Source organism: Propithecus coquereli, unplaced genomic scaffold (assembly GCF_000956105.1).
Source record: "Propithecus coquereli isolate 6110/MARCELLA unplaced genomic scaffold, Pcoq_1.0 Scaffold285, whole genome shotgun sequence".
NCBI lineage: Eukaryota > Metazoa > Chordata > Mammalia > Primates > Indriidae > Propithecus > Propithecus coquereli.
Window position 1 is genome coordinate 2,870,967 of NW_012148452.1, and position 11,173 is coordinate 2,882,139.

At 45.4% G+C, this 11,173-nt stretch overlaps 1 protein-coding gene across 2 annotated transcripts; it reads left to right on the top strand.

The window, feature by feature from the left end:
• Positions 1-1,339: 1,339 nt before the first annotated feature.
• On the top strand, positions 1,340-7,017 carry SUPT4H1 (suppressor of Ty 4 homolog 1 (S. cerevisiae)). Of its 2 annotated transcripts, none has more exons than XM_012648459.1 (5): positions 1,340-1,509; positions 2,059-2,165; positions 5,657-5,712; positions 5,986-6,039; positions 6,641-7,017. In XM_012648459.1, the coding sequence occupies exons 1-5, from the start codon at positions 1,441-1,443 to the stop codon at positions 6,706-6,708; spliced, it is 354 nt and encodes a 117-aa protein (XP_012503913.1). In that variant the 5' UTR covers positions 1,340-1,440; the 3' UTR covers positions 6,709-7,017. The 2 variants fall into 2 exon arrangements, with proteins under 2 accessions (XP_012503913.1, XP_012503914.1); XM_012648460.1 differs by having other exon boundaries at positions 1,418-1,455; positions 6,641-6,737.
• Positions 7,018-11,173: the final 4,156 nt, after the last annotated feature.

Genomic DNA, 11,173 nt, shown 5'->3' on the forward strand with positions numbered 1-11,173 from the left:
ACATTCATGGTAACAACTTCATTTCTGATATCAGAGGCTAGGCTCTGATTTATGAAAGGACAGGGTACAGTAGTGGGCTTGGCAAGAAGAACTGGTTTGTAAGTACCTAAAAATATGGCTTAGTGAGATCAGGGAAGGAGAAAGTATGACTGGATTCTCAGTGTGGTTCAGTCATGTTATTGTACCATTCACGTCACACTTCACTTTGCGATGCTTCAGTGACTTAACTTTGTGATTTTGGGCAAAATACTCTGTGCCTCACTTTTTGCATCCATAAAATGGGCCTACTCCACAGTTGTTGCAGGGTTTACATGAGATAGCAGAAAATAAAAAACATGTTCTAAAGTGGAAAACATCCGAACCCCAGTCACAGAACCTATCTAAACACAGCATGGGACCGGCAACAAGAAGTAGGCCTGCCTTGAAGAAACTCAGTTTCAATTAGGAGGCTGTGATGCAAAGATAGAACAGCAGGGCCTGAAACTATTTATATCCTAGAGCTCCCATTCAGACAAACACAAATGACTAGGTTCTGCCTACACACCTGGCTATTGCGAGTGAGGACAGAGAGAGCTGGTGCTTTTTCGGTACGAAGAATTCCCCAGGGCCCGAAGGGCCTTTGCTCTCCTCCTCGCACCACACAATTTCCCCTTCTGCTTCTCCAGGAAAGGTCTGGTAGGGGTAGTGGTTGTCTGGCCCCAGCTGTGACCCACTGAGCAAAGCATTTAGCTTTCTACAGGGTGAAATGAAAGAAAAAAAATTAAAGGACACCTAATCTCCTACAGATGTTTAGTAAAGGAACTGTCTAAATACTCAGAGCTGCACAAAGTATAAATTATCAGCTGGAACGGGCACACATACTTAAAGAGTTTTAAAAAATAATTAAATATGCATTTTTTTCCGCTGTCGGCCCACAGGCCAGCATTCCTGTGGACGGCAAATGGAAACCCTACAGTGGTCTCGCAGTTAGGAAGGAGGGGTGTCCCTGGGTTTGCTTTATGTCTCTGTGGAGATAGTCCAGCGACTGCCCCAGTGCTTGTAAAACGGGGAGACAAAAGAATCTCGGCTATCTGGCAACGGACGGCGTCAGCCTAGATCAAACAGCCCGCGCCGCGGCGCTCCGGCTCCGGCTCCGGCTCCGGCCCGGCGCGCTCCCGCGCATGCGCCAGCCAGCCCGCCCCGCCCCCACGGGGACCGCTGACGGGCCCAACGGCCGCCCCCTGCACCCTACCGCCTGCCCAGGTGGCTGCCGGCCGCCCCGCCTCCCCGGCGGGAGAAACCATCTCCTCGGGCGGGGGGAGGTGCCGGTGCCCTCCCACACCGGAAGAGGAAATCTGAGGCGCCAGAAGTGGCGGGCATTCTGGGTAGTGAGCTGTTTACTTCCGGCGAGAGAGGAAGCCGTGGCAGTATTCCTGGCTGTTGTTCTTACTGTCGGAGAAGATGGCCTTAGAGACGGTACCGAAGGACCTGCGGCATCTGCGGGCTTGTTTATTGTGTTCGCTGGTCAAGGTGTCCGTCGGGGACCTGGTTGTAGGGGCGCTGGGGGACCAAGGTGGGGGAAAGAGGGTGGAACGGGGCTGGGGCACAGCGAAGGGGAAAGTAAGGTCCCCGACTCCAGGAGGTGGTGGGGGGAGTGGGAAACCGAAGGAGGCCATTGTTTGTGTCGTAGGAACGCGGACAGGTCTTGCAGCAGAGGGCACGGGCGGTCTAACATGCCTTTGAATCGTCACCTTTTAGCACATGTCTGGCCCTTTAACAGATGTTGGAGCCGAAAGACACTGGGGAGTCAGAGGAGGGGGGAGATCCGGAGCCGAGAGGGTGCCTGACCCTGAGGAGACTAGAGAAAGGAATAGATAAAACGGAATTGGGAACGAGAGAGGAGGGAGTATGAGCGTGGAACTTAAGAATGGACCTTTAGGAGTAGCAGGTGGGGGACCTGATGAGACAAAGCCTACATAGGGAACCAAGAGGTTGACCAGGTCAGAGAATTGCAGAGATACTTTTTCTTTTGGACTTGTTCATGCTTACTTCTCCTTTTCATATTTCCCCCCCTACCAGACCATAGACCAGTTTGAATACGACGGTTGTGACAATTGCGATGCATACTTACAGATGAAGGGTAACCGAGAGATGGTATACGACTGCACCAGCTCTTCCTTTGATGGGTAAGCCCCTTTCAGAGTCCATCATTCACTTCTGCATCACCCCACCTCAAAAAGTAAATGTGGGGCAGGCTTTTAAGATCATAACCTAGTTGGTCTCAACAGTTATTTTGAGACATGTTAGTCCTATGCATCTAGTACAGTAGCTGTTGAGCACTTGAATGTGGCTAGTCCAAATTAGAATGTACTTTAAGTGTACAACATACAACAGATTTCAAAGACTTGGCATGAGAAACAATGTAAAATATCTTAATTTTGATGTGAAATAGCAAAATTAATTTCGTCTTTTTGCCTTTACTCTTTTTAAACGTGGCTGCTAGAAAATTTAAAATGATGTGTGTTTTTATTGTATTTCCATTGAACACTGCTTCACTAGACTGTCAGGTCATTGATGGCAGAGACTGTTTATCTTATGTATCACTACCTGGCACAGTGCCTAGAAGGTGGTAGATGCTTAATAAATGTTTGTTGAATGCACGAAGATCTTTTTTGAAAATGAAGGGAAGGGAAGGTACAGTAGTGGTAGATTATTTCCCCAAAGCCAATGCTTTTAGGTATCTCAAAGAGGTATAACAAGAAAAATTTTCCTTGGTAAGATTGTCCAGTGGGGAGAAGGGGAAACCGGAGGAACTCAAGTGGTCAGGTCTCACTTCTCTTTCCCCAAGGTAGGTGCCAGAGGAAGGTATTGTTTAGAGGTTAAACAGGTGCTATTAAGTTTCTTTTGGCCCGTAGGCCGATTAAGGGTTTATATATACACTGGGCTCAAACTGAGTACTTGCTTATGTTCTTTCAGAGTGGGCCAACACCATTCCTTTTTTGATTTCCTTTAGGGAAGAATAAAGGATTGGGCAAAAAAGATGTTGGTATGGAACCTTTACTTTCTACACATGCATGTGCACACTCAGATACTCTAGTGCCTTTGTTTATTTGTTAGCACAGTACCATTCAATGCCAGCAAATGAATGAAGGGACTCCCGCTCCCTTCTGTGGGTAAAATAGCGTAGAGATGTCAAGAGTTACACAATGAAATACTTTCTAGTAAGAGAGATACAGTGTTAAGTTTTTGTATATTAGGGTTTTTTTTAAACTGTGGTAAAATATGTATAACAGTGGACATTTTAACTATTTTTAAGTGTATAGTTTAGTGGCATTCACACTGTTGTACAGCCATCACCACCATCCATCTCTAGAACTTTTTTCATCTGTATCCATTAAACATTAACTCCCCATTCCCTCCTCCCCCTATCCCCTGGCAACCACCATTCTTTCTGTCTCTGAATTTGATCAGGTACCTCATGTAAATGTAGCATTTTGTGTTTGGCTTCTTTCACTTAGCATGATATCTTCAGAGTGCATGTTGCAGCATGTGTCAGAATTTCCTTCCTTTTTTGAGCTGAATAATATTCCGTTGTATGTTTATATACCCCATTTTGTTTATCCATTTATCCATCAATGGGTACTTGGCTTGCTTCCACATTTTGGCTATTGTGAATAATACTGCTATGAATGTGAACGGACAAGTATCTGTTCAAATTCTTGCCTTCAGTTCTTTTGGGGATACAGATGCTCCTCAACCCCCAATGGAGTTATGACCCAGTAAACCCATTGTAAGTTGAAAACATTGTAAGTATAAAATGCATTTAATACACCTAACCTACCACACATCATAGCTTAGCCTGGCCTACCTTAAATGTGCTCAGAACCCTTACGTTAGTGTGGTTGACTGGTAACTGTGGTTCACTGCCATTGCCTGGCATCACTCCTGTGCGTATCGTTAGCCTAGGAAAAGATCAAAATTCGAAAACGGTTTCTACTGAATGTATGTTGCTTTTGTACTATTATAAAATTGAAAAATCATAAAGGGAAGATCATCTGTACATCCAAAAGTGGAATTGCTAGATCATATGGTAATTTGATGTTTAATATTTTTTATCAAAAGCAAGCTGGAGTATCAATGTTTAATTTTTTGAGGAACTGTCAAGTCTTCCATAGTGGCTGTACTATTTTACATTCCCACCAACAGTGCTCAAGGGTTTTGGTTTTTCCCCATCCTCGCCAACACAACAGCCATCCTAATGGGTGACAATTTGTAGTTTTTGATTTGCATTTTCCTAATTACTAGTGATGTTGAACAACTCAGGCTTATGGGCCATTTGTATCTTTGGAGAAATGTTTATTCAAATTCCTTGCCCATTTTTGAATCTGGTTGTTTGGTTTTTTTGTTGAGTTGTAGGAATTATTTGTATATTCTAGTGCATATTTGGTCTTAATGAGTTGGCAAATAAAAAGCCAAAGGTTAGAGGAGGGCTGGATGACCTCAACCAGAAGTGGAGGAGATGGCACTTTCTTCTTAAGAGAGGAGTATGGGATTTTTAAGGAAGTTGAGGTGAGAGATAGGTAGAAAGAACATTCCAAATAAAGAAAGTGATTGGAGCAAGGCAAGGGGTGGGAAAAAATAGGGTATGCTTGGAGAACAGTGGGAATTCTGTTTAGGATAAATCATAAGATTGGGTAACAAGGACTCTAAGGCTAGAAAGATAGATTGTGACAGACAGAGAAGAATCTACTTGTGGGTAGAAGATTGGCCTGCTAACTTGCCTATTCCACATCAGTCTGCAGGGCCAAGGGGCTATTGTTATCCTACTTGTCACCTCTGGAGGTAGAATCAGTTCCACTTAAAGCACACGGCTGAGAATGTAGGGTTCGGATGGGATGGGAGTCTCTTCAAATAACAATCCAAGGTTGTTGCCAAGAGAAGAGGAGATGGGTATGAAAGAGGCAATCCATAAATATCAGTGCTCAGAATAGACTTGACACCATAGGCAATCAATAAGCATTTGATTGAATGTGTAAGTGACAGAAATGACCCTGATGCTTAACCCTTGAATATCCTTGTTACTGGTCCTCTGGAATCAGCTACCTGGGAAGGACTATTAGGGTAATAAGGAAAGCTAATGCTTATTTAGTGCCTACTCTGTATTAAGTGTTTTTCATGTATATCTCAACCTTTGAGTTTCATCTTACTGATGAAATTCTGAGAGGAGTCCCCATATGTACTTTGGGCTGCACAGCTCAGCCAAGTCTAAGTGACTTCTGGTAGGTGCCATTGTTTTGACACACCGTCCCCTTTGCACTAGGCCCCATCCCCCTAGTGGTTGTGTTAGTTGTAATCAGTAGTATTGGCCTTCTAGTGTTCAAGCTGTCCCGTTTCCTAGGGAGTCTGTAGCTAAGGAGGTTTTTGAGACTAGTGAAATAATTTTGGGGAGATGATGACTGGCAGTAAAGGATGAAGGACTTTTGTCAGTAGTAGCTTTGAGTCAACCCCTTCCTAGCATTAGAACTCGGTTTTCCCTGCCTTCCAGTGGAGACTCAATACTTGGCTTTTTCCTAGGTTTCTTCTCAGAACCGTTGTGCTGGCTGAGCACCTCCCTTGGTCTCCCTCCTCTCCAGCAGGGGATGCTCAGGCTGACTCTCCATTTCTTTTCCCTCCCTAGAATCATTGCCATGATGAGTCCAGAGGACAGCTGGGTTTCCAAGTGGCAGCGAGTCAGTAAGTGTCTCCCTTTCTCCTTACCTTGGCCTGGCTGTAGTGTTGTTACTGTCCCTCAGATCCAGTGGGGGAGCTTAAATCAGTAGGGTGATAAAGATGGGGTTGTAGGAAAGGCAAAGAAGCAGTGTCCTGTGTCTTGTCATTTAACACTTGTGGCCTAAAGAAGTGATGGCACTTCTGGAGTTGCAGCACTTCTTCCATTTTTAGCTTAAGCCTCCATGTGGTTGTTACTCTTAACTCACTCCCACTGCAATCTCCTCTCTTCTCTCTCAGGTAACTTTAAGCCAGGTGTGTATGCGGTGTCAGTCACTGGTCGCCTGCCCCAAGGTAATAATAATCATAATAACAGCCAGCGTTCATTTACTGTACCAATCTCTGTGGAAGTCCTTTATCTGAATTAACGCCAGTCCTCACAACTCTGTGAGGTTCTGCGTTTTACAGATGAGGGAACTGAGGCACAGAGAGGTTAAAAAATTTGCCCGAGGTCACCCAGCTAGTAAGTGAGGAGTCAGGATTAGAACCCAGGCATTCTGGCTTCAGAATCTTTGCTCTTTTTGTTTTTATTTTATTTTTTATTATTTTAGAGACAGGGTCTGCTATGTTACCCAAGCTGGACTCGAACTCCTGGGCTCAACTGATCCTCTCAGCTCCTGAATAGCTGGGACTATAGGCACACCACGGCACCCAGCCTGGAACCTTTGCTTTTGATGACTACACATGTCCCTCTTTTTCTTCTCATTCTTACCATGTCATTGTTTGCTAAACACTTGCCTGGATCCTTTGTGGTTAACAAGCGAACCAAGTGGGACTATTGATGAGCAGTCTAGGAACTCCAGTTTGCTTATAGCCCCCTTCAAGGTGGCAGCTGAGGGACCTATCTTATCCTTCTGAATCTTCCCTCATGGAGCTGTTTCTTTTCCTACCACAGGAATCGTGCGGGAGCTGAAAAGTCGAGGAGTGGCCTACAAATCCAGAGACACAGCTATAAAGACCTAGCAAGATGCAGGGCTGCCAGCATCTTTGCTGAATAAATGGGCAGAACTTCAGATACTCCCCACCCTCCAACTCTGAGACTTAGCAGACTGTTAAGAGAGCAGCACATCATGTCCCTGAGCCATTTTTATCTTTGGACTACTGGTAGAGGTGGGAGGGATTTGGGTTGGTGGATTCACAGAGACTGAATTGAGGGAAGAGTAGGATGCTGGTTTTCCTACCCATAGTCCAGGGCTACACCCTTGCCCGTGGGTAGGACTATACATCAAATGCCAATAAATATGAACCTCTAGAAAATTCTTAAGGCCATGACATATGCCTTGCCTCCTTCCCTTTCTCTTAGCTGGGCACAATAAGAGCTTACTTGCCTTGTAGGCACCTTCTCAGAGCAGCAGTGGCCCTTTTGCTCCCTGCTATCTGTCTCTGAGCCTGCAGGGGTACACCCTTTCTAATGTGCTTTCTTGGTTCATTGGAAGGTTTGCTGTCCTCAGGCTAGGTAACCCCATCAGCCTGGAAATCCCGGTGTCTAGTGGTTGTGTTCTCCTGCCCTCTAGACTTGGCACAGCTGTGTCTCTTGAAGAAATCCTAAGGCTTCTTGTTGCCCTTTGCCTCTTAACCATGTTTACTGTTTCTTTTTTTCCTTCTTTTTCTATTTTCTTTTTATTGTTCTTATACCTTGGGCCACTTACATTTCACATTCTTCTAACTGGAGCCCCTCAGGGCTTAGGTGGCTGCGAAGTAGCCTTGTTCTGCCTCTCTTTGGGCCTTCATAGCAGGTGGGCCCTTCCTTTTCTGCTCTAGCCTAGTAGGGGGCCTTAGGTAATGTCACATTATTGGCCAAGATGAGTTATGTGTTTTAGAATAAAACAATTCACCGTAAATTCTCATTTACTTAAATTTCTACAGAAATCCTGTTAGTGTGCCCATTTTGATTTCCCTGAGTTTCTTGTTCACCTGTAAAATGGCAATGATTACACCCTGCCTGTTTACCTCAGGATTGTTGTGATTATAGAAATGAAGCAATATGAAAATTTTATAACATAAGTCTTATAGAAGGTAAAATTCATATGCTCTCCTTTTATTGGTAATTTTTCAACATATATAATAATTGTACAGTCAGCCAAAATAGTGGAGGGAAATGCCCAGAACCACACTGCAGGGTGAGCTCTGACTCATTAGCAGAGGTGCCTGTACTAGGGCTTTGTGTCTCTCAGCCACCTGGTGTTGCTATTGAGTCAATTTCTGTTGTTACCTGTGGCCTGGAGTGTGTGGGAAGGAAGAGAGATGCCGACTTGACTCCAGTGTCTGTCCCCTCTTCCTTTCCTCTTGCAGGCCCATGGAAAGGAGCCTGGGACTGGCCACGCTGCTCATATCCCCCACAGGTCTGCAAACCAGAACCTTTTTCTCTGATACCTTGAAAGTTCTGAGGGAATAGTCTGATAACCCCAATTCCAAACTGAGTTTTACAAGAATTTCCCCATCCCTGCAAACTGAAAGAGCTCCCTGGGTGGTGATTTCTGTTCAATTTCAATCTGAAAGCACCTCTGCCAGGCTAGAGCTTGCATCCTGGTGGTGGGGGGGGGGGCAGGAGAAGTAGATTTCAGCAAGAGTGCCCAGGCTGTGCAGCCAACACCCAACTTTCACTGGCTTTCTGAAAAAGTCCCTTGGAAAGCCCCAGCTGCTGTCCTGGGTGTCTGACCCGGACGTGGCTGCTTTGTGAGAATGGAAACATTTGTGGGGAGGGGAGGCAAGATGAGGTGTGCACAAATAACCACACTCAGTCTGCCTTAGCCCCACACTGAGCTGTGCTCTAACTGTCAGTCTTACAGGAAGCGAAAGATGATGGTTGTGGGGGCGGGGTGGCCTGTTGCTGTGCCTGGATTCCACCGACGACCAAGTGAGTTCTGCCTGGGAGCTGCTTCTGTGTTAGCTCTTTTGCCTTCTCTGGCCTTGAACCCGCATGTGGTGCCACATAGCAGTCCAGACAGGCAGGAAGGTGCCAGAGTCCCATCCTCCACTGGGAGCCCAAAGAAGCTAAGATAAGGAGTTGGTTCAAGGTGCCCCGGGAGTGAGAAGTGCTGTGCAGAAGAGGGGTCTCAGGTGCTGGTACTGCTGCCCCGCTTTCCACTGCCATGAGGGCTTTGTCCTGCCCATTGTGTCTGGTCAAAGTTTCACCCCCTTTCTGGCTGCTAATGTTCTGGGTCTGCCCAGTGTCTTAATATCTGTCCTTGCTTGGTCTCTTGCTCAGTAGTTTGGCTTTCTTCAGAAGGGCAAGGCCACTCCCTTGTTCAACAAAGACAGATTCAAGTCAGACAGACTAGGAACAGTAATAGCCAGGCTGTCCTCGCCTTGCCTGTCTATTCCCCATTGTCCTCTCCTTACCCACCACGTGCTGTGGGGCTAGGGTTTCCCAAAAAGTGAAGGGCTAAGTGGCAGTGCACTGATGAATGCAGCCTCCAGCCCAAGAAGGGACTGGAAGCTGATCGAGCAAGGATCAGGACATCTGGTCTTGAAGGGGAACAGTTTCCCCAAGAATGACCATGGGCTGGTGAGGGCCTAAATGCAGGCTGGGCTCACCAGGTTTGGGGACTGAGGTCTTGCTCTTGTTGTTACGACTACCCTGTTATTCTCAGCTTGGCTACAACCTGCTCCTCAATCCTCAGCCACCCCACCATCTGATCTCTGTATGTATAAAAGAGGCAGATAGGTAATGTTTAACAACAGATTAATCATAACTTTGTCTCAAAATGTGGTTCATGTTTATTTAGTATCAGTAAAGCCTTTCATGTAAATATTTTACAGTCGACAAAGGGCTTTCCCTTGTCTCATTTGATCCTTACAAAACCCCTGGGACATGTTAACTTCCGTATTTAGCGATGAGGAGACAGGCTTAGAGAGTTAGAGTGACTTGGCCATGACCAAGTAGTGAAGCCTTAGCTCGAGAAATAAAATGCCCACGCCCAGTTAAGGGCTGCTGTCTCTGACATAGTTATCCCCAAACAGCAAGCTTTGCTCCCTTCCTGAGTGTTCCACAGAACCAGTGTAAGGCATTAGCTTTCTGTTGAGTGAGGTTACAACACATTTTCCCTACACCTTGAGCTCTACCAACCACCCTACTCCTCCCATTCCAGTCCTCAAGCCTAAAATTAGCCAAAGAGATGGAGGCAGTGAGGGCAATGGCCCAGGGAAGAGATCGTGGGATTTACTCAAGGATCCCTGTGCAGAGCTTTGGGAAACCAGTCCAGCCCTTCTCCAGTTCCCCTGGCTGCATCTTCTGTTCCACTCTAGCAGCTCTTAGGCACCTGCTGACCTGTGCCCCACACCTCCCTCCATCTGCAGCTTGATGATGGCACCATCACAGCCCACTGGAACACAGACTCGTGTGTGCTAAAAACACATGTATCTAACTGAGAGCAGAGTCGCTGCTTCCCCAGCTGCTAGCCATGACTTTTATAAGTCACCTTACTTCTCTAAAAAGTTTCTTCTCTCTGAAACGCAACTGACAAAACTAGGTGTTAGGTTGGCAGGATAGTGGTTACCTGTGACAGGTGGGGGTGAAAGAAGGCATGAGATGCACCTACGGCGATGGTTCTATTCTGTTTCTTGGTCTCGATGCTGGTTATGTGGGTCAGTTTACTTTCTGAAAATTGTTACATATACTTGTGATTTTTTCACTTTGCTGTTATACTTCAAATAAATAATTTGCTTAAAGATGCAGTTGGTGGTCTTTGTCTTAGGGTAGTTGTGAGAATCAAATATATTAACTTAGGTAAAAGCAATTTGAGAGATACGAACAATTAAGTGTGTGTAAGGGATTATCATTATCCAAAGTTGTCTACTTCTAGGTAAGTTCTGGATAAATGTGGCAAGAATTTCATCCCTCTAGCGTTGTTGGGTAATAGGTGTTCCAATACATCAATCATACACAAATATATCAAAACTGAAACATTTTCCTTGTTAGCACAAAAGCATTGGTGCTAAAATCTAAAAAGCACCAAGTCTTTTTAATCTTTCTGTTCTCATTTTTTGCGAGATAAATTTGTTTGCTTTTAGATAGGATCTCATTGTGTTGCCCAGGCAGGACTTTAACTCCTGGGCTCAAGAGATCCTCCCACCTCAGCCTCCTGAGAAGCTGGGACTATAGGCATGTGCCACTATATATATATATATTTTAAATGTATTATATATTTCCTTGCTGTTTGGATACAAGATTCTGAATGTGATTTAACCTATACTTGGCTCAGAGTCATTGTTTTAAACCTCCTTTTTTTTTATCATTGGTGAAATCATTCAGGACTGATTATTTTTCTACCTCTTGGATTCATATCAGTGTGTCAGCTGTCATTTCTGTTGCTTATGTATGACTGTCCCCCTTCCAGTCTTGTTTGAGCCTGAACAGACAGCCATGCTTGGTAAAAATTGCTATAGGGTGAGCCAGTAAGGCTTAGATTGAGGAGGGCACGTGGCT

Bases quoted from the DNA above. Each gene is read 5' to 3' on its own strand.
- SUPT4H1 (XM_012648459.1), top strand. From the start codon at position 1,441: ATGGCCTTAGAGACGGTACCGAAGGACCTGCGGCATCTGCGGGCTTGT. The intron at 2,166-5,656 runs GTAAGCCCCTTT...TTCCCTCCCTAG, and splicing joins ACCAGCTCTTCCTTTGATGG to AATCATTGCCATGATGAGTC. The intron at 5,713-5,985 runs GTAAGTGTCTCC...CTTCTCTCTCAG, and splicing joins TTCCAAGTGGCAGCGAGTCA to GTAACTTTAAGCCAGGTGTG.